The 24,494-nt window shown below is 38.0% G+C and overlaps 1 protein-coding gene across 1 annotated transcript in view; it reads right to left on the bottom strand.

Annotated features, from left to right (window-relative positions):
• Positions 1-2,659: 2,659 nt before the first annotated feature.
• nccrp1 (P1, F-box associated domain containing) overlaps positions 2,660-24,494 on the bottom strand; it is a 36,932-nt gene continuing 15,097 nt past the window's right edge. Inside the window, exons 3-6 of the mRNA XM_064352074.1 lie at positions 13,912-14,008; positions 5,134-5,229; positions 3,207-3,345; positions 2,660-2,958 (exon numbers count right to left, since the gene is read on the bottom strand). Of these exons, the coding sequence (XP_064208144.1) occupies positions 2,809-2,958; positions 3,207-3,345; positions 5,134-5,229; positions 13,912-14,008 (482 nt within the window). The 3' untranslated portion in view covers positions 2,660-2,808. The remainder of the gene's footprint in view (positions 2,959-3,206; positions 3,346-5,133; positions 5,230-13,911; positions 14,009-24,494) is intronic.

Genomic DNA, 24,494 nt, shown 5'->3' with positions numbered 1-24,494 from the left:
TCAATACAATACCATGTTGAATGATACAATGTCTTTCATTTATCTTTTGATTACATTTATATGTTTTTCATGGTGTACCTACGTCGCTGAAAATCTATCAAAAGACTGTACATTATTCTCCGGTTCCCGTCTAATGTCTGTTTGATCGAAACAGCTGTATCAGTCAATGTCACGTTACCACATTGCCAAAAGTTAAAGTTGAGTTAAATGAATGTATGAAGATCCAGAGTTGAACAAGTCCAATCAATTGGTTAATTAATATTTGACTGACAACAGGCTAACAAACCTGTTCAAGTTGACCCCACAGGGGGAGGTAGTTTTGCCTGACTAGCATCCCAACAAGCTAGTTGTGATATAAATTATTTTTATAGCTTTCTTTGCATTTGTATCATATTCTTTACAGAGTAAGAAGGCAAGAAAAAGAGCAAACAGAGCAAACACCAGACCTGAACCCCCAAATAGCAAGTACATAAGGTAAGAACTCCCATTGGGGAGAAAACCCTCAAAAGGTGGCAAGAAAAAACTCCCCAATGGGAAGAAATCTCAAGAGGAACCCAGCTATAGAGGGGGAGCCCAACCTCCAATGGCCAGCCAGGTATAAAGTAGCAGTAGAATGGAATGTAGCAGAAATTCAAAAAGGGATCTATCATAGCAATAGAATGGTTACAGGTTACAGCTGAGGAGAAAGCTAACAAGAATAATAGAAAACCAAATGGTATTGTTCAGTATAGTGCAGTTTAGGGGACGGGACGGGTCTGGAGCTCCAGGCTGCTTCAAGGGATGGACAAGGTAGGAACAGGGCTGAAGCAGTCCATGACTATGGAGGTAGGGTCAGGGTTGGAGCGATCCCGTGGACTCAGGCCGAGGAAACAGGCTGGAGCGATCTTTGAACTCAGGGCGAGGTAAGGGAACATTCAATCAAAACATACTTTTGGCAATATTTCCAGATATATTTATTGAACTCTCCTGTTGTTTGTTGGAGCCAAAGGGATGATAATTCTGTATGTTTAACCTAAAATACGTTGTTCAAGCTTGAAGCATCTACTTAAAAAGTCTGTGTTACATTTTACCCCGCATTAGGTTTGGCCTCATTCTCCCCTACTCTAAATAAGTCTTATCTTGGTCAAAGAGAAACAGAGTGTAAAGAGAAACTACACTTCAACATGATCATTTCTGTTCTGGTGCTTGCTTATCAATAACAAATGTTACAGCTTGATCCTTCATTAATACCAATGGTTTCTCTAAAATAACTGATTATATAGCTACTTTTTCTCGACTGAAACTTGTTTATCAATAACCAATGTTACAGCATTATCATTTATTCATTTTTGACGCTTGTTTACCAAAAACTAACAAGAGCCTTACAGCTTAATCATTAATATTTGTACTCACAAACATCTCAATTGGTTTGACATTAACTCCTAAGATAAAACAGCTATTTACTGAAGTACATTTAAACATTAAAATAATAATTTTATCCCAACTCCTACCTTCATGTATTGCTAGCAAGCTAACCTGATATTAGCGGACTTATTGCTATAATTGTTTTATTCTCCATTAAACTGCAAGCATCTCACCCACTGAAATTTCCAGGCAAAGTAGTCATCCATGATTTCCAAAATTTAGCATCAACGATTGGTCAAAATATCTAAGAAAGATTAAGCTTGTCCAAAATTTGGCTGACAACTGCCAAATTTTCATATTTACTACATTTTTTTGTTATTATGAGCAATGCTGACTGGTGCCTGAGACCTTTTAATGCAAATTGTCTGCAATCTCCTTAAAAAAAAGTGGTTATATATATGGTATATTTTTTGGAGGCTGGGCCAGCTAACAGTTCGCCCCTTCCAGCTTTTGCTAATCACAGACAATGGGGCATAAACTGCTGTGTGAATGTTTGTTTCCAACGCGATTAATGTTACCCCTGAAGCAGCCTATCCCACTGGGAAAGCAAATTTATCATAATAACATTAAACACAAATGCAGAACACAAAATCACCATGATGTTGATAAGTATTAAGTTGTTGTTAACCACTGTAGGTCATTGGTATAGATGGAATTTTTTTATGAATGACCTTTGTGAACAGCAACAACTGCAGTGGAACGGCACGTTTACCCATGGTAATTCAAAAGAAATCCAGGAAGACCTTATTTGGTTACAACTTTATGCCCATTGTAATAAGGGAATATGGCGCAGCTGTGTTTAATCATTTCTTTGTACATTTAGTCGCGCTGTTTCACAGACTTCTGCACAAAATGTGCCAAAAATGAATATTTCAATAAAACAAATCTCAGGGGCTGCTGGGTGGCTTATCCTGTGCAGACATTGTGTAGATGGGCTCTATCGCCTTGTATTGAATCTAGCTCAACCTGTGCCCTGTGACCCTGCAAGGCAGTTGATAATTGGCAGAGTCACCGGTAAAGGAAGAAATCTCCTGAGAGATGTCTTTGTCTCGCTGTGCATCAGTGATCTCTGGTCAATTGGGCACCCAGTCTTGCATAATTGTGTGAGCTAAACTGGAGTGTGGAATAAAAAGAAACAGTAACTGACTTCATATTTCACAGGAATGCCATGCTTGTCTGTACTCTCACAAACTGACAGAGGGGTTTGCAGCAACACTAGAAATATACAAATTTGGAATTGAAAAACTGGAAGAAAACAGTCATTCTGCTCTTTTACTTAAGTTTTTAAAATATAGTTCAATCAATAATCTCATACATGAACCAAAGACCTGATAGAAACAGGTATAATTTTACAGGGTATGTTTTCTTTGGTGAAGACCTGTATGCCAGCAGTCTCCATTGTGTTTAGTGTGGAGTGGACCTGGTGGCCCTGACCATGACTGCGCTGTCTGTAACTCGTGTGGCATGGAAATCAATCATGGACATGTTCTTCAGCTTGTGCTCAAAGTGAACGTGCCGTACCCCAGGACCATAGTTGGAGAACACATGGGACACCTGTGAATATGCACATACACACACACGCACACACACAAACACAAACACATACATTTGTTACAATGGCAGTAGTGGAAGTTACCCCCTGGAATGAATAAATTCTCCCAGACTAATTTACGACACTCCCATAATGTTTCAGTAATGTGTTTTTTTCAGTACAGATGAAAATATACATAACAAGGTAGGTTATTAACTTACTGTAACTGAGATCTATGTAAAAAAAGACAATGAACACACACAGGCCTTACCTCTTTCCACGTGTGTGAGAAGTTGCTGGTGTCCTCTTCTGGGCTGAAAGTGTGCTCCTGAATCACAGTCTCCCCATTGGCTCCCAGCAGCCTCACATGCAGCTGATAGATGAACTGGTGTAACTGGCTCTCCTCATACCTGCAAAAGGAACACAGATGAGCTTCCCATCAGGGAAAGTGTGTTTATTTTTTATAAATGTGACAAAAGATTTACTATGGAATACTTGTGTACTGTCCTGGCCTTGGAATCTGTCTCAGATGATGAATTGAGGACTCAATTTTGAAAGGAACCACAAAAGAAATACATTTGTACTGTATGTGTGCATGCAAATATTTGCAAGGTATCAGACCAAAACAAAATGAAACACTGCAGTGCGTAACATTACATTTGCAGATCAATGGCACGAGCGCCCATCTGAATATTTTTCTGTCAAATTTAAGGTTCTTTTGAAGCGGGACATCCGCAATTTATATACAGTTCACTCGATACAGATGTAAATACCTGCAAATTAAAGCTGACAGTCTGCATTTTAAGCTCATATTCCTTGTTTCATTTAAAATCCAATGTGCTGGAGAACACAGTCAAAACAACAAAAATTGTGTTGCTGTCCAAGTACTTACAGACTGCACTGTACATATCTGTTTATATCTGTATATATATATATATATATATATATATATATATATATATATATATATATATATATATATATATATATATATATATATATAGTAAGCTTTATTTGAGGGCTTTTTTATTATAGTCGGTCCTTGAATAATATGCATCTAAAAGGGCCCTAGACATAGTAGATAATGTGTACATCACATAATCTACTATGACTAGGACCCTTTTAGAGACATTATTCAAGGTGTGACTGTAATGCAAAGCTCTCAAATAAAGCTGGCTTACTTTTGAATTTATTTATTTTTTTGGTAGTTTAGTCTATTTTAATAAGGCTACCACTGGGACACAGACTTGATGTAGTGCCTAGATTGGGCTGCTCTACAGCCAAAAGTAAGCGTTGATGTAATGTCCAAATGTAATGGCCAGCCAGTGACTGGGTAAGTTCTCATTTTGATTTAAACTAAAATGAGAGAGGTGAATTACCAAGATGGCGAAGCTGGCTGCTGAGGCAAGACCCAGCACAAGCAACAAAGCATTTCAGCCAATTCGGCAATAGGGAATGTTCTGGCATTGGTAAAACATACTTATTAATTTAGCCCTCAAAACATTTAAGGATGCTCCTTTGCTTTAAGTCATGACCTGAAATGTTTGACCTTTCACCTTATATTAATTCCAACCGATGGAGATGGATACATTTGAAATATTTCTGAAAAAATGCCAATGTCTCTGGTTCACTATTGCAAATAACATTTTCATGCATATAGAAATGCATACAGAAATGTGCATTTCATATGGTTAATATTGTGTTATCCTTTTAAAAACACAGTGCTATGGTCTCGGTCTCAAATTGTCTTGACCCCCCTTAGTCTCAGGCTTCACTTATAGTCAAATCACCACTGACCACTGGAATCAGGCTGGACTGAGCGGGTCTCCACAACATCCCTTGTAGATGCTGAGATTACATAATATTACTATTACAACATGCCGCTTTACATGAAAATTAAGTTAATGTTAGCAATTAAAAGTTAACCATTTTTCACCACACTGTATTTGTGTAATCCAAGAATAATAGCAAATTAGTCACTTTATCTGAAGCTAATTTTGCATGTGCAATTGTTATTTATGTATATACTAACTGCAAATAATGTGTGTGGGGGTTCAGCAACTAGACTATTAGAATGTGTTGTTGCCATAGAATAGTTCACCCAGAGGAATAAAAACCAATTGGAAGTGTGGTATGGTGGCACATCTCCATGTTACAGTATGCAGACAGAAGCAGAAATAAGGTGCAAGCAGGCTCACCAGTCCTGGACAGAGATATCAGGCTGGAAATTATCCAACAGCTCCTCCCAGAACCCCTCGCCTTTCAGATCGACCTTCTGCTCCAGGAAGAACCAGCTGAGGGAACACCAACAAACACCAAGCGCATCCCGTTAAAACCAATACATACACACACTAATCACCAACACGTGCCCTTATCACCCATACAGTACACTGAAAACAAACCCTAAAAACCACCACATACATGCACCATGGCATAAACTCATTGGCAACACACATGCTAAACAGATATCCTCAATTCATACCTTCAATATGCACTCATAGTCAATACATGCACTTGACAATGGGGCAGTCAGATTTATATTCAAATTCATACAATTGTTGAACAGGAAAAATCATTTCTTAATTAAGGTAAGAGTATTTTTATCATGTGTGCACTGAAGGTCAAACATCTGTGTTCTGGATGACGCTTTTTCACTGGTGCACAGAAACCAGATTTAGAATTTTAATTTAAAAAATTAAGTTAAACTAGATTAAGAGTTTCAGAAGAAACCCTGACAGGGCCTTCACACAGTGAGCAACTTGGTTGATGGGTTGCTCAAGTTTACTAGGCTGAGGGAGGGGCAGGAGCTTACCGTTGTATCCTCATAGCGGTCTCGTGAAACTACATATTATTGAAGATAAATAATAGTGTCATCAAATATGTATACTTGCCATATAGCCACATATCATCTCCGTTTGTTTCTATAGTTGTCAGGATACTGATAAATATTTGTTATTGCCATCTCGTTAGCCATATATATCTATATCTCTCTCATTAGTTAGCTGCCTAGCCAGCGATCTCTATCTCCCTCACTAACTAGCTATCAAGCAAGTTGAAACTGCCGTCCAAGCGTCATTTTCAGACGCTGTACTCTTTTTTAAAAACATTTTGTATAACACCGGATGCAATTGTACCATAATGATAAGTTGTTTGTGCATTTTTCCCCGAAACTCTGATTTGCTGTTGACAAGTGATGCCTGCGAAAATTTAAACTGTGGGCAACATTTTTCGGGCAACTTTAGTTGCTTAGTTGCCCAGTTGCTCGTGTTGCTGGGTGTCACTCAGCTACATAGAGAAAGAATGGACTTCCAGCAACCTGGGTGACAAATTGCTTGCTGTGTGAATGCACAGTGAGTTTGCATGTGATTGCAGTTAACATAAGATAACGTAAGACAACGTAAGACAAGAACAGGCCATTCAGCCCAACACTGCTCGTCTATTCCTACCACTAAACTGTACTTAATGCTTAGTTTACCTAATAGCTAGATAGTATCTAACACTGTATCAATCCGGGCCTTGAATACCTCCAGTGTTTCTGCCTCCACTACATGACCAGGCAAGCTATTCCACACTATGACCGCTCTCTGTGTTAAAAAATCTTTTCCTAATGCCTGAAATTTACCCTTTGCCAGTTTCCATTTATGCCCCCTCATTCTGCTAACCGAACTCAACTTGAATAATTTCCTGTAGTTCACTTTGTTAATCCCTTTAATGAATTTAAAAGCCTCAATTAAATCTCCCCCAAGTCTCCATTTACTAAGCTTGAAAAGTCCAAGCATCTCAAGCCTTTCCTCAAAACACTTTTATACCTGGAATCAATCTGGTTGCCTGTCTTTGGACCTTTTCCAGCGCCTCTATATCTTTCTTGTAGTACGGTCCCCAGAACTGCACACAATACTGTAAGTGTGGTCTGACAAGGGTATTGTATAGGGTGAGTATGATCTCCTTAGATGTAAACTCAATACTCCAGGCTATGTATTCCAGCATCCTGTTGGCTGTTTTTTTTTTTACTGCTACAGCACATTGACCAGACCCCGCTAGGCTTTGATTAACTATTACTCCTCTTTTTCTACATGTGCACATTCTAATTTTGTATCACCCATAAAGTAATCCTACCCTATGTTTTTATTTCCCACATGTAGAACTTTACATTTAGTTATATTGAATTTCATTTGCCAGGTTTCTGCCCACTTCTGGATTCTGTTTAAATCTTCTTGGATTACTTTAGTGGATTCCAAACTGTTGGCTAAACCTCCCAGTTTTGTATCAAACTGTTGGCTATTGGCTAAACCTCCCATTTTTGTATCATCTGCAAATTTAACAGTTTTCATTGTATAATGTGATGTGTATTTATGCATTGTTGTGTGTGGTATGATAAAGTGCAAAATGGAAAAAAGCCCTGTTTCACATATAGTTGCAAAAAAAAAAAAAGTTTGTGAACCTTTTGGAATTACCTGGATTTCTGCATTAATTACTCATTAAATGGTCTGATCTTCATTTAAGTCAGAGTAATATACAAACAAATTCCACTTTAAAGTAATAATCTCGAAGATTTTCATTAAAACAAATGTCTGTGAAGTCACTATCTATCGCCGAATTAGGTAACACAATGGTGATTAATAATTTATGATTAAAGAACTGGGTGTCTGTGGCGACATTCCCGGGAAAAAATCACAAGCGACGCATAGTTAGTGACGCGTTTTCCATCACCCATCAGTGGTTGGTCCGCTTGAGAGGGTAGGCGGAACTAACGCAACAGGCTCGCTCTTCAACTCACTTGTGTGTGAGTGGCGTACTGTTTTTTCTGGTGTCTGCATGTGTTACAATAACAGAGAAAGGGGGGGTGGGGGGAGTCATGGAACCCTAAAAAGTTTTTGTGTAACATGAGAGATCATATTATTTGTTGATGTAGATTTCGTATTACATTTAATTACACTGTAACTTTACTAAATTACATAGCTATTTGCACAGCTAACGCTAGCTACCGGACCATGTCAAGAAAGACAACATTAGTTTAGACAACGTTGCACACAGTATCCATCTCTCATATCAGGTAACATTGCGTTAGCTAGCTAGCTAATGTAATTAACACAATCTAATGTCAGCTAACAATTAGAAAAAACGCTAGCTAATGCTACCGACCGGTACCGACCTCGCAAACCGTATCTCGAATGCAATGCTACCTTGTTGCAATGTTGCAATGTAGCTAACTAAAGGCCAGTTCAGATCAATGAATCGCAATGAGACTGGATGCAACTTGCAAAATTCCAAGGCGTCTGATTGTAAACGTTCTAAAACTGCACTTGGCGATTTGACAAGTTCGGTCTATTAAAACCTCAGGGCAGGCAACGGCTCTGCTACTAGCAGTTCACACCGCTGCAATTTTCTCTACAACATTCTAAAACCGTTTTGCCTCGCTGCAAATCATTGATCTGAACTGGCCTTAACATTACCATTATTTACATTGCCATCGCGTTCATCAATATATTATAATGGTCGGAATAAAGCCAGGGTATGTGGAGCAGAGCCGGGTCTGATTTCTGAAGACGCCATGCAGGAGAAAACTAAATAAAAGAATACGGCAGTATGGATTAGCATTATTTTATTACGCTTCCTCATATGCTCCTTCAGCCTTTATGCCCTTTTTGATGAAATCTCCTTTGTTTTTGTTTTATTCTTCTTGTTCTGATTGCTAATTTAACACCCAGCTCAGCTTTATTCTCGAACAGTTTAGCTAGCAAAACCAGAAACACCAGGTGTAACAGTTGTTTCAAAAATACCACACAACAATCATTCACAAAAAAGACTGCTTATTGTGCACGAGATACATACTTGCACGAGCCACAGCGAATCCCGCGAATTCTTCTCTGCAGTGTAAAGATGTTCATACCGGGCAAAAGGTGGATAAAGAACGTTTGCAGAAATTGATCATCACTAATTCTACCCCAGGTTTGCTACGGCATTTTAACCCGGCTCGGCAGTGTAAAGACATCTTAAGTTAGCCTAATGTTAGACAACGAATGAGTATGTACATAACGTTACTTTTATAACAACCGTTTTTTATTCAGTAAATAGTAAGTGTTATAGTTGGCGTGCCAACTGACTGATGTCACACAGGCGACACTGGTTGGATCCGGTTGGATCTATGGGAAGTGAGGTCCAAAAACACACCTGCAATTACCGCTTCTCGCCATTGGTACCACCAAAGAGAACGAAACGGAAATCTTTGAGATTGTAACTTTAACTAATAACACACAATCAATTGCACTTTTCATATCTTTATTGAACACATTGTCTAAACATTTTAAACATTGTCTGTCACAATTTAGGCCGGTATGTGAACCCTTGCATCTAGTAACTGGGATTGGATTGGATTGTAAAACGAAAATCTCTGCACTTTACAAATAAAAAATAGAAATTAAAAATGATGTAATGCTGTCCGTTGGCAATCTCCTTGTCTCCACTGGCAATCAATTGATGTTCTTTGACCGATTGCCAGTGATCCTAAGCAATCTTGAGTGTTCAGTTGCTTCAAAATTAAGTCAAAATATGAGTTTAAAGTCAAGTCAAGATTTTGTATCACAAAATGAGTTTTTACTCTACATTTAGTTAAAGATTAATTAGTATTTTAATTATTTATATTGATTTGCAGAAATTTTCAGTTGCCCTGTTATTACTACATTTTTCTGTTTTAATTGCCTACTATAATAGCCTATATGCAATAAAAACAATGCTTAACACAATGCGGTATCTAATAATATGCATAATTAAGGCTGGGCATTTGTCACGGAAAATAACATATTGAGTCAAAAAGCAGTTGCAATATAGTTAAAAATCACTGAAAACAGTGTGAGTGTTTAAAAAAAATCATTCATTAAATTAATAGATCTTATGCATGAAATGACTGAAATAAATCAATTAAGCGGGATGTTGCCACTATAGGAACAAATGTACCAGTATGCATTAATAGACCGTCTAAGTATCTTGGCATATCTATGAGGCACTGGCAATCTATGTCTTTACTTAGTTTCTCCAAATTTGTGCACCTTTTACCTGTATTTGCAATTCTAAAATGTGACAGGGATGTTTCTGGGCATGGCACTCTTTTCTGTGTGGGGATGGGTGGGAGTGGCTGCGGTTTGGGATCAGACTCCACAAGTGTTTGTTGTTTGTGAGCTGCAGCAATGACAATGCTAAAAAGCCTAGATACAATCAAGCAAAAAGACAAGCTGGCAGAGCTTGTTCAATAACTAGAGTGAACCTTGAAATAGATTTTCCTTGTTGCTGTCAGCTGCAGTTCGCCAAGAGGATGAAAAGCGATGCAGAGTTAGTCCGTTTTCTGTTGGATCTGTAAGTAACGTTAGTAACTTGCGTAGTTAGCGTTAGTAACTTTTTGCTAGCTAGTTATGTTAGGCAGCTAGATGGCCAAGGTTGGGTATCAAATTCTGTTCTCCCATCAGGATATCTAACCCCTATGGGAACTGCTGCTGCTATTTATAGATTCAACTTGGCTAGCTCAGTAATTTGTCCTCATCCTGGTTCACTGATAATAAAACACATCATAACTTCCTAGGCATTGGTAGTTCACCTGTAATTATTTCAATCATTTATTTCTTACTCTATACCTCAGGAACATATGTAATATTATATTACATTTTATTTTGTAACGACATCATCCAAAGCAATGCATAATTAACTGCATACCAAAGGACGCTGGAACAGCTACAGAACACAGGTTAGATAAGGCAGCTACAATTTGCATTAAGTACCAGTTATCCATAGCCATGAACATATACATATTATCTGGTATTTGAGAAAATAAAGAAAAAAAAATTTCAATAGGATATGGATAACTTCATGAAAAAGTCATTCACTTTATAAGTGTATTAGCTAGCAATAATGTACCTGCGGCCTGCTAATGGTACTTATTCCACACACGATTTCGTGTTTACATCCCAGTTCTAAGTAAATGTCCAGAATAGCTAAATACCGAATGAGGAAAAACACAAAAAAAATGGAGTCACTAACATATAATGTTCTCACATGTTAAGGGGTGCACTCAGTGTAAAGATTGTTATACCACAACCTAATTGCCGTTACCATCTATTTGGAATCATTCATTTTGCTAAAAATGCTATTTTCAATATCTCAGACCACCTCACCTTGTCGCTTTACATTTTGCTTGTGGCACACAAGGGTGCATCCTCAACAGAGGTGTGGTTTGAGGACAGAGGAGGTGGCTTTCCTGACTACAAACACAGAGTCCTCAAGGGCCACAAAAAACCTACATGGTATACCTTAAGGGATGTGAAACACGCATTAGGCCGACTAAAATAATGAAACAGGGTTGGGCTACCATTTAATTTTTTTAAAGTTTGTTTTGGTACAACCTGTTGTACATTGCAAGGTTTCAGTCTTTGAGGCATTTTGTCACAGACTCATTGCCTAATGGGGGAAGGAGAGCTCAGCAACAACTCACTGTTCACAGGGGCCGTCAAATATTTCATTAAAACAGCTGACAAGACTGGAATTTTGATCCCAGTACATTCTAGAATCTACATTGTCCCACTTTGTTTCTCACAGCATTAAGGATGACAATTCCCATTCAAACCAGCCGAGAAGTCACAGAAAGTTTGCACTGCAAACTGAGGAAATAATGGAACTGGTTGAAAAATAATAATAAATATATGGAGAAAGTAATGGAACTGCCAAAAATGGCAATAATTACGGTATGCCCCACCCTCCCCGGCGTGAATGAGCACTCGAATAGAATGCTCAATATCAATATCCAACTGGGTACTCGAGATATGCTCCAAGATATGAAAATGAAGCACGGCGATGCCCCAGTCTTCTTCAGCAATCCACTGCTCCTCACTGCCTCTTTTCAGGGCTGGTACCATGACTGTCCTCTGTTCAGGTAAAGTTTATATAATTTCTTTCGATGTTCAGGTGATAAACAGATACGTTCTTTAAAATTAAGAGCAAACAACACCATGCTGCTTAGTAAAGTAACAATAATGACTGCAAATCTTGAATATATAAAGTAATCAACTGTCTACTACTAGCTAGCATGCTAATGTGTGGTAATTTTAGCTAGGTAGCTGAGGTGATTTTAGTGAGCTTGCTAATGTGAGGTCAGCGATAACTGTGCGTTGCAATTCGGGCCGATATGCAAAGTTACAGGTTGTATGGGATCCAGCATGGGACTGTATGGGAACCAGTGAGAAGTTGGTTGTCAGGTGTTTACATACTTTTCGGTCACGTAGTGTCAGAAAATTCAATTGTGTTTAGCTTCTCTCTTGCTCGGGTACATGGGTGGCGTAAACCTCTGAGACTACTATGATTTCAAGTACCGCAACATGAAGTGGTACCAGCAGTAGTACCACCATATGCAGGAGGCCGCATTGGCTAATGCCTACATCTTGTTCAAGGAGAGTGGGAACACCTTGCAAGCCCCAGTGGCTCATGCAGTGCCACAATTTGACACAAGCACCCTTATCAGCTGTGGGGATGGAGGCAGCCCCTAGCCGTCTCCTTGGCAGACGCATCTTGGAGGTCCATTAAAAACAGGACTGAACGGTGCGCTCCACAAGGAAGCAAACACCAGATGGGAAGTTGAAGAGGAAACTGTCAACTTTCCACTGCAAAACGTGTCTGGACAAGCCCTGTCTGTGCCCAACTAAAATCTTTAGCTTGTTGCTGTTATTACCTTTTAACTGTTCAATGTTTTTTTTTACTCAATCAGTTCTTGTTCTCTATACCAGTCATTCACACCCAGGCTTGTTATTGCTGTTCACTGTTTTTCTACTCAATCAGGTCCTGTTCTATGTCCCAGTTATTCACACCTATTTTGAATCAGCTGGCCAGTAATATTACTAGAAGTAATTTTAGTGTCTCCTGTTGCAAGTCATTCAAAGAAATTATACTCTTACGCAGAAAGTTAGAAACCATAAGAAGTGTTCAAAAATAGGTTTTATCAAAGGGTGTGTTCCAACCACTTATTTTCTTACCTGTTTGCTTCCTTTCCGTGCCTCCTTTCCTAGTATGGAAGGTGAAATGGGTCAAAAATGCATGGAATTTACATTTGTAATCTCGCGTTGTTAATGTGGGTGCATTCCAATCGCTTATTTTATTCGTCCTTTGTTCCCGAGGCCCTTGACTGACTCAGAAATTGATCGAGGTGCGCCATCTTTAAGGAAAATGCAACCCGTTAAATGCTCCTTCAAGAAGTGAGAAGCTAGGAGGCTCACCAAATAATTCTTGAGCAAGGAAACATAAGTGCATCCTCTGTGGAAATATTTTTTCGGAATGTCTGACATAAATATCGAACTGTGGATCCACCTTTCCCCAACTGATGCTTGAAAGAGCTAGGAATTTCCAAATTCCTTACACGTTTCTTCAATTTCCTCTGTCTGCATGACCTTGGCTTGCCTCCTTTCCTTGCGTACTCAGATAGGTGGAGCTAGCAGCAAGGAAAGGAGACAAGGAGATAAGATAAGCAAATGGAATGAGCCCACATTGACAAAACGTGATTCCAGATGTCAATTTCATGTATTTTTGACACGTTTGGCTTTGCATACCAGGAAATGATGCAAGGAGGTGAAAAAATAAGTGGTTGGAAAGCATCAAGAGTCTGCAGTCAGAAACTGATGACCATATTGGCTGGGCACTCTGCAACTCATGTTGCAACTTCAAGGGAGTGAATACTTATTAATTCATTTTCAGGTTTGTATTTTTAATATAATTATGATACTTAATTTCATCTGAACATTCTAGAGTTACTTATATAGGAGTAGAAATTTTTATTTAATTTCATTTAATTTTGCTAAACATCAAAACAAGAAATAATCAAATTTCTTGTTTTGATGTTTGATGAGGGTGAAATCTTTAAGGCAATGAACAAACAATAAGAATGTACTATGGCATATCCATGCCCATCTGTAGTCTTGGACATTTTTCACAGTACTCTCCCTCACCTGAACTGAGGCATATGACAGATAACGGCACCAGGAGGGATCCCACTAGTGTCATACGGGAGGACCTCTCTTCTGATCTTCCAGCTGGTGAAGTCACCTGTGCAGCAAAACAAGAAAACTGCATTAATTAACTCATTACAATCAACTTAAAACCCAGGGCTTTTGTAGGAATCTCCCTGGTCTTAGACTCCATTATCTCCAAAACTATACACAGTACAGACATAGTTCAAAGCTTCAAATGAAGAGCACCTTTGATACTCCTACAGGAGTCTCACACAGTAAACATATAGTACATAATTATTCAGAAAAACAACACAGAAATTCAAAAATCGTTTTTTTTTTTTCTTCTCTTCTTAATTCAGCAGTGAATATATGTACTTCTGATACTGGACAAAACCAGATTTCTTTTGCCAATTGCACCCTAGGATGTCTACAAGAACAGGAAAAAAGTTTGGAGTCGATTGAACAAAGCAGTATAATTTGACTTATTTAACCAAAGGTGGGTCCACTGTCACCAAAACCTTTCCAAATGGCACCAAACCTCTCCACATTGTGAATATCTTTTTTCCAGCCATTTCCGCTACAAGAAGCTTCAAGAGTGGCACCGTCAAGAACCTCTTTTTGGAAAAGCAATTTATTTTAGTCAAAATGTGTCCTTTTGGTGAGCATCTGTGCACAAAACCTTTTCATAATTGTTGCTTATCAAACATTAACTCCGTGTTCACACATTCTTGAATAAAAATAACGGCATCACACAGTGTATCTGTAATGTAACATGCATATAAATGCAATTTAGGAATTTAATACAACTAATTCAGTCAATTCATTCAAAAATATAGTCAATTCATGTTACTTTGACCTTGTAACCTCCTATTGGTTGTTTGTGGTCTCATGACAAGTTTAGAGGTCAGAACAGAAGTGCCCATTTTTTCAGAGTTGTCAGAGCAGAAACTGTGATTAGTTTTCTCTCTTGTAATCTTCTTCCATGTGTTCGCGTTAAACCTATGAGAAGCTTTGTAGTTATATTATGCATAATTATCATGAGAGATGTTTCATGCTTATGTTCTGTAATTTCACCTTATATTTGAATTGCTATTTAGACCATCAGTTTGGCCTTGTTACAAAGCAAATGATACTGTCATTAGAATTTCTTGCAGTATGTCTCATATTGTATCATTTATTTACATCGGTTAAATACCTGCACTTGAAAGGATTTGCTTATGTACCGATATTGAATTTATTTCCGTTACACTTTGTCATTTCAGTTTCAAATGGTGTGTGTGCTCTGCGATAGATTGGCGGCCTGTCCAGAGTATATTCCTGCCCAATGCATGCTGGGATAGGCTCCAGCACCCCCCGCAACCCTGCCCAGGATAAGTGGATATAGATAATGGATGGATTTCAGTTTCACACATAAGAGGAATATAGTGCTGCAAATGTATACATGTTGAACAGGACATTACATTACAGGCATTTAGCAGATGCTCTTATTCACAGCGACTTACACAACAGTTTACATTGTATCCATTTATACAGCTGGATATATACTGAAGCAATTCAGGTTAAGTAAATGGTAAATGGTAAATGGACTGCATTTATATAGTGCTTTTATCCAAAGCGCTTTACAATTGATGCCTCTCATTCGCCAGAGCAGTTAGGGGTTAGGTGTCTTGCTCAAGGACACTTCAACACGCCCAGGGCGGGGTTTGAACCGGCAACCCTCCGACTGCCAGACAATCGGTCTTACCTCCTGAGCTATGTCGCCCCTTGCTCAAGGGTACAATGGCAGTGTCCTTCCCAGGAATTGAACCTATAACCTTTCAGTTACAAGCCCTGTTCCTTACCCACTGTGCTACACAGCACACATACAAGTAAACAACACAAACTTTGCTTATTCGCCTGGGTCATCATTCAAGCTTGCATTGTCTTCATTCACACTTGTCTTCATTCTTTTGGAGTGTACAGCTATCTGTCTATGCAGGCAGAGTTTCGCATGTAGGACACAGAATAGTTTCAAATGTGTATAGTTGCCATATACTGTATGTGTCCAGCTGTATAAATGGATGTAAATGCTATGTAATATTTGTGCACGTTGCTCTGGATAAGATTGTCTGCTAAATGCCTGTAATTTAGTTCACCACTAACTGCAAACCATTGCCCAACTTCAAGATCTACAACAACCACATCAAATGATGAAGCCATCATATAGTTGGCCTACATCAGTGGATTAAAGACACAAATCTTTTTTAAACATAAAGCTTTTTGTAAGAATCCCCCATCTTAAATGAACCCCATTATCTCCTAAATTAAATACAGTACAGACATGGTTCACAGCTTAAAATAAAGAGCACATTTGTACCAAAATGAACTCCAGATCCTATGGGAGCCTCACTCTTTCAACATAGCTGTAGCACTAGGGCTTACTATGTATAATTTTAACATGCAGACTGATATTTGAAGTGCTGCTGCTTTCCCTGAATGCATAAGCAACCAATGACCGTGAGTGATCACACCCTGCTCGTGTTGATTGACAGGAGGGCTTACCATTTTGAAAAGTGTCATTATGAAATGAAAAAGGGAGTTTGGAAATAAAAACACCATTCGGAAATATGCAATTCGTAAAAGTGTCATTATCAAATAAAAAAATCCATTCAGAAATACAGCATAAAATAATTAAATAGCCATGAGGTGGGAATTATTTAATTATTTCAAAATAAACTTAAGTATTTATTTAATTATTAATTTATTTAATTCTTTATTTAACTTTGGCACATTTAGTCCTCCATAGTAATCGCTATTGAGCTATATAATAGAAACTAGTTAGCAAGCAAGTGAACTAGTGACCATTTTTGGGTGCTTTGAACTAATCCAACAAATAGATACAATGTGCTATAGGCTATTAACATAATACTTGCAAGCTGGCTACCTGCAACACCATTTCAAGTCCAAAGTTGTGCTGTTGTTCTGTCCTTAAAATACCACACTCACCTGCTAGTAAGGAATATCACAAAATCACAATCAACATTCACGTTCATGTAACATTCACATAGGGTATGAAATAATATTTAATAAATGCATATTGCCTCAGACCATCCTAGGTTTTGCAAATACACATTAGAGCCCGACCGATGCCAGATTTTTGGGTCCGATGCCGATCCCAATTTTGGAGAGTCCTAGCCCACCGATTACCGATGTTTTGACCGATATTTTGTCAAAAAGTGCAACATTTTCAAATCAATTTGAAAAAAAAACTTATATTTTATTAGTTTCTATATTTAAGAACATTTAACTTAAGCAAACAAATAAAAATAAACACACAAATAACTTTTTAGATAAAAGTAAAAGATGATATTAAATTAAATATATATATTAATACTATCTTTAAGTGTGTGAAATCAAAATAACTCCACACCTTGCTTTTACTCCTTTCTTTTCCAGCCATCTTTCTAGTTTCAAACAGGTATTTTTATGAATATTATTATTATTGTTGTTGTTGTTATTAATTTGTTATTATTTCTTAGTATCTATTCTCAGTACGTTAATTATATTTTCTTATTTTATTCCTACTACATGATCACAAAGAGTAAGACTACCTAGCGAGCTTCCCTGTCCATAAGAATTTGGTGGTGAAAATAACTACAATGCACTCTGATGTGTGACTAGATGACACACTCGCTCGCAATAATGCATTAGCTATTGACTAGCTCATTATTTCTTATTATATATTCTCAGTAAGTTAAATGAATTATATTTTCTTATTTTATTTCTACTACATAATCTCAAAGAGTAAGACAGTATCTAGCGGAGCTAAAGAGTGAATCAAGTGTAACGTTAGATGAAATTAAATTGACTGGATGAAATACGTGAAAAAAACTACAATGCGCTTTCGTGCAGGTCTCCAACAGCAATCCTTCTCTCATGTTATCACAACAAAGCTAGATAACATGGCTTAAAATGATCCATGTTATAAGTGTTTTATCTGTGTTTTTACTGTCTGGTTAGCTTGCTACGATGGCGCGTGACTAGATGACACACTCGCTTGCAATAACGCGTTGGTTATTGACACAGCATCATACAGTAGCTAATATCATTATCTCAGATAAAAAAACAAATGTGTGATGCATTCAATCACCACTTTATTTTGGCTGGTTATTTATTTGAGAATACAGCGATGTCCTCTGGAAATGTAGATCCTACGCTGCTTATGTGCTCACTGCCACTTCATAAAGGCTTGCTAGCCAGCTAGCTTGCTAAAGTGAACCAAATATGTTAGCTAGCTCGCTGGCTTGATAATGAGGATTGATAAACATAGTGGTCGTATAAACGCATTTAATGAAGAACTTTCACTAAATATACATACCTTTATTGCAGCAATCGAATCTGTGCAGACAAGTCTTGCAGTGGAGAATACTGGATGAGGCACGAGTGACAAATGTCTTATTAGAGAAGTAGCGCGTCAGCTGCTGCAGTTCACACTTGTACTTGCTCCCTCTACTGGATAATTCTAGTAAATAGCAATTACAACGTTCGAACAGACAAGGACAGATAAATAATCATTGTTTTTTGTTTATTATACTTATTAAAAAATCGGGACACATCGGCGGCATAGCTGCCGATCCCGAAGTCGTCAAAAAAGTCAAATAATGGCCGATATATCGGCCAAACCGATATATCGGTCGGGCTCTAATACACATGCCCGCCCAAGCCATGTTTTACTTTAATGCTAACGTTACACTTCTGAATAGTAACTTAGCCTTGTTGCTGATTTGAACTTGAAAAATATACAACGTGCTGTTGGCTTTTACCTTCTAGGTAGTTAGCTATCTACTACCTAGAACACAATCACGATTTCACATCTACAGTTGTTTTTCTTCAAAATTATCATACTCATCTGCTGTCGCTAGTCATTTAAGATTAATAGCGCCACTGCAGTATACAACACCACCACTCGCGCACGTTTCAACAACTGATTAATACTGCCACCTACTGCACGACATCACTTTTGCGCATTTGAGCAATGGGGACTCAGAAAGTCAGCCAGCCCCTCAGTAAGAAATATTCACTGCTCTTGGCTGGCCCTCAGGGTCTAGCACAACGCTGTCAGGTGTTTCCTCCCACTGGCATAGCCCACAGGTAGCCTAATACCACTGGCCTGTAGTGTAAGAAAAATAGGCACTAAAGCTGTAAGATTTATGGAAAATCACAAGGCATTAAGCTTAGATGTGCAGGGCCAAGTGAACATATTGTGGCAACGTTATTCCCCACGAGAAATTGAGAAAAACGTTAAGATTTCCAGGTGTAGTGTTCAATACACACTCATAAAGGTCCAGCAGCTGGCCAGAAATGTTAACAGAAGAACAGGAAGATCAAGAGGCAGTTGACAAATATCTTGTGGTGTCTTGCAAAAGAAGCTGTTGTAAAATTGCACCACAACTACAGGAAGGAACTCAATGCAGCTAGAGAGAAACTAGTTCCCCTGACTACAGTGAAATAGCAACTGTGAACTGCTAAGTTTTATGACTGGCACATACAGAAGCTGAATAAACTTACCGTGCATAATCACAATAATAAAATAGCCTACATAGAACCTAGAAAAGTCCTGAAGAGGATCCAAGCAGTGTTCGTATGCTGCTGCTTCTATCGAGCCAGAGCTCTCCAGCCCAGAGTGACGGTCGCCATCACTGTCGCTTCTGTCACTCTCTAGTTCCTTCAAAGTCTTCCTCTTATGCTTGCTTGGCTTTTGCAATCATACGCCGATGAACAAAGCCCTTATAAACAATGTATGGTACATGTGCAGAGCTGTACCTTGTGCATTCTGCAAAAGCATCCTGCAAGTTGATGGTTACGCAACATAATATCCCAGCAGTTATTTCAGCAAGAAGGAAGGCGTTAACTAATTATGAAACCTGTGAAAACCTGTCAGGTGACTGCTACATAGAACAGGGTTTCCACAAAGGGCTAGATGGGCATATCATAGATAAATTTTTCCAGGTAGGATCTTGCAGTCAGGTGATTTACTCAAAACTGGAATCACTGACTGAGAATTTTTTCACCGTTTGTAAGGTCAGAATTTACTTCAGAAGGATGCCACTTTTTGCATTTGAAATTGTATTTACGTATACAGAAATGCTTGTTTTCAGGTGTTCCTGAACAGGCATTCAGCTCAAAGGAAAGTCGACTTTTCCTTGCTTATGTACAAAGAGCGGATTTATTTGTTTTGTCTCAGGGGGTAATTTGTTTGTGTAAATCTCAGTGGAGAAAGATCAGCAGCCACTTGTCTAGTTCTGGACACTTTATGAATTACATAATATGGTAATTTCAGCCTTTGGGATGGGGGACAGCCTTTTTGTTTATTTTGTTATCTCTAGTGGTTTGACTAATTGAAACAGGCTTTTTTGTATCAAAGTGTAAACAATCTAAGCTTTTGTATGTGGGTTATAAGGCTGAATCTTGAATCAAAGACTGATAAAAGCAATAAATTAAGACAGTGTTATTGTTTGGTATCTAATTTTATGGCTATTGGGCTTTAGGGGTTTAATCTCAGGTTCAAATGTGTCTGGACTTCCCACCACTAATGACTGCTGCCATAAAATACACTAGTGACTGTAACTCATAGACCGTATAAAAATATGGACAAAGTGCTTCATGACGTCACCCACTGATTTGCAGGTGGTTAGTGCTCAACTGGCGCATGAAGCCCAAACTAGGGAGCAGTCACATTGCCTGTTGCTACCAATGCAAGCACAGTGGAGCAAAAGAGTGCAGTCCCCAACTACCTTACATGGTAATTAGACGCGCCCACGTCTGGACAACAAGAGTGGCCTTGCAACCAAAGAACCGTACTGTCATAACATTTCAAAAAAGTTAATTGTGCAAAATACGTTTAGTGTTAAGATATTTACATAGAAAACTAGCTTACCAACTAGCTAGTTATATAGACAGATAGATAACAGAACTCTAGACAGCTAGACATATATATAACGAGATAACTAGCTAGCAAGTTAGCTAGATAGACAGATAGATCGATAGCAAGAAAGTAAGCTTACTCCCCCTACCTAAGTAAATCCCCCTAGCTTGTCTTCTTAAAGAAACTTCAAAACTGCTTACAATTCTGATTTCACCAGCAACATATACAAATTATAAAAGATGAGACTTTATGAGAATGAACTGAAACCCCGAAATGGTCAGAAATCGTGTTTTGACATAGAACCTTGTTTATCGGAAAATGTCTCAAACCGAAAGAACTGGAGAGAAGAATCCTTAGAACAGCGGTTAGTACAGTTGAACGCAGGCCACAGCATTTTTGGACCTTGGACTTTTAAATGGTGAGATCGTATGTAGCTAGCTAATTGGAATGAAAAGACACAGCATCACACCTGCCGCTGAAGCACTCTGCTTGCTTGCGAGGATGGGGAAATCCTTATATGCTCATACGGTAATAAGACAAGCCACATTGCACACACTGAAATTAACCCAGATTTGGGAATTTTGGCGGAATTATTTTAAAACATCAGACCCAGGGGAGACATTACAAGGGATGGGATTAACTAGTTAAACCATAATTTCTTGTGTAAAAAATTTATTGACTTTATATTTATATTTTATATTTAAAATTGGCCTCTTTTCAGGCTTTCCCCATTGACTTAACATTGGGTGGGCGGAGTTTCAAGTTCTTTTTGCAACCAGGCGTTGCAGTTCACGCAGTAGCCACTGGGGTAAAAGGCTTCACTAATAGAGGCGAGTTGTTGCCCCTTGCTGTAACTCCATACAGTCATTTGAACTGTAGATACCAACTAATTTTATGTCTGCTAAGTTCAGAATTCATAGGGAATACATTAAAGGCAAATCAGTTTTTACAAGAGGAGAAACTGCATCTGGTGTAACAGGCTGAAGTATGCACAACAGTCGAACATTATAGATACAAATTTCTGGGATTGTGGGTCATTCAGAACATTGAAACATTAATAAAATTGAAAGTAAAGCCAAAATGCAGATGCCCATTTTTAATGTTAAAAGGAATAATTGGAAGTGATTAATTTTAGTTATTTGATTTCTGCATTAATCGTTATGGGTGATTTTTATTTTTATTGGCCAAGAGATGTTTCTGATAAATGTAAGGTCTGTTTTGATTTAAACTCAGATAGTCACAGAACAAAACTGTCCAAGCCTGAAACATGCAAATCTACTCTTATCAGTATTATACTTTGCAATAGACCAGAGAAAATGGTGACTAATGGTGTTTTTGGTCTTGTATTACTGACCATTGCCCTATTGTCTGTGTTAGAGCATGACAGTTTAAGAAATCATATCCCCTTTACATTAACAAGAGAAATCTTAGGAATTTAAATGAAAATGAACACGATTTTTATTCATGACCTCCATAAGAGTTATATATCTCACATTTTCAAATTCTTGATGTTGAGACAGCTTTAGCATCCTTTATAAGTACCTTTAATGCTATGGTGGATAAACATGCACCTTCTAGAAAGTTATGGTGTCACACGCCAGTGTGACACCCCTGGGAGGGAGATGCGGAAGTTCCTGGAAACACTTGATTGCCGCATGGAAAGAGAGAGACCACGCCCACACAAACCCAAAATCAAATAAACAAGCATCTTCACCATTCCCCCTCATGGTTTCTGGGCAAAAACAATAATCTAAAACAACAAATTAAAATAACAAACATAAAGGAAAGTAAAAGAGAGCGATAACTATTTCAGTTTGCTGCTTGTAGCAGGCCTGCTTTCCAGCGGACCCACTCCTCCTACTTTTAATTTTAAAGAAACAAAACCAAAATGAAACAAAACTCCAATAAAGAAACGCGCTCTCGGTATCGGCCCTGAAGTGTGGAGAGCAATACACCTTTAAGCACCTGGGCTGATTAGTTAATGCAACCCAGGTGTGTGTTCTCTCTACCAGCCAGCATTGCCAAGACCAATCCGCTTCACCGCCAAACCGAATGGCACATATGGGTTAAAATAAATTTAATCCTTGTTTCTCCCAAGATATTTCATGATTATTTCAGCAAAGGAGTTGAGCATTGAAAATTGCTATGAGCACTGGGTCCCCCTCTGACTGGTATACTTTTAGGTAGTTAAGAAACAATTGCATTTTACAGATGTTAAAAATGCAAAAACTAAATATTATACACTTACCAGCTCAGACAGAAATGCATCAAAATTATTACAATAAAATCTTGTAATAATTATCACAATTCTGCCCTTCTTGTACAAATAAATCATTAAAATAGCTTAATTACCAGCATGCCAGAGATCAGCATATATATTATCTGACTATTACCACCAGTGTAATCTTCAAAATTTGATAGGCTCCTTTTACATAACCCATAATTACATGATTTACTGCCCATTTATAAGTTACCTTGCTTAGCAAAAACTTTAGAATCACTGATAAATGGGTCTTCCTGGCTAGCCATTCAATCCTATGTCACCGACAGTCTGGTTTAAGGTCTGGACACAGCACCATCACCACTACCTCCTTAGTCATAAATTATATTATATCTGTTTTGGACAATCATCAGTTCTGAGCAGCTCTTTTTGTAGATTTGTCTAAGGCTTTTGATATGGTTGCTCATCCCATTCTTTTACACAAACTCTCCTTAAATGGCCTTGATACCACAGCTTTCAAACAGTTTAAGAACTACCAATCAAATTAAAGAGTGTGGTTTTTGGTAGTATATGATCTGAAACATTAAGTGTCATAACAGGAGGTCCTCAGGATTCTATCTTAGGATCAGTCTTGTTTACACTGTATATTAATAATCTTTTACACATCTTCTATAACTTCTGCAAAGTTCCACTTATATGCTGATGGCACAATAATTTACTGCTGTGGTCATTCTATGCATATAGCTGTTGAAAATCTTCAGTCTGCTTTTCACTATTTGCAGCATGCACTGCTGAATTTCAAGCTTGTGCTAAATACATCTAAAACAAAATGCATGCTATTCTCAAAGGCAAGAAATCGTCAATACGCTAATGATCAATACATTAAGTGGTGCTAATATAAAGAAAGTCTCTGCATATAAATATCTAGGCATTTGGCTTGACCAAAATTAACTTTTAAAACTCACATTGACAATCTGGTAAAATATATATACATATATTATAAGCTTGGTGATGGTGAAGGAACAAATCTTGTTTTCCTATGGCCTGCAGACAGAGGATTGTCAAGGAAACATTTCTCTCTGTTTTGGATGATTATGTTATATATAGGCTGTCTCACACTTGAGGTTACTGGATGTTGCTTACCATTTAGCCCTCACGGTTAATGCGGAACCAGTGTCTCTAAAGCAATTCAGAATGGTGATACATAATTTGGTTGGTCTGAACTGTGAATGTTTTAAGTGAATATTTTTTTTATGTTTTAGGATATTTAAATGTATTTATTTATTTTTTATTTATTTTATTCTGTATTTGTTTAGGGTTTTAAATAACTGTTTCGTTTTGTATATTAAATATTTATTTTGCTTTGTGATACTTATTTTACTTTCTAATGGTATTTCATGTGTATATTCTACACGCTTGTAAAAGAGGGCACCTGCTCTCAATGTGTCTCTTATA

This window comes from Anguilla rostrata, chromosome 9, assembly GCF_018555375.3.
Source record: "Anguilla rostrata isolate EN2019 chromosome 9, ASM1855537v3, whole genome shotgun sequence".
Lineage (NCBI taxonomy): Eukaryota > Metazoa > Chordata > Actinopteri > Anguilliformes > Anguillidae > Anguilla > Anguilla rostrata.
This window is presented reverse-complemented; position numbering and strand designations above follow the sequence as displayed.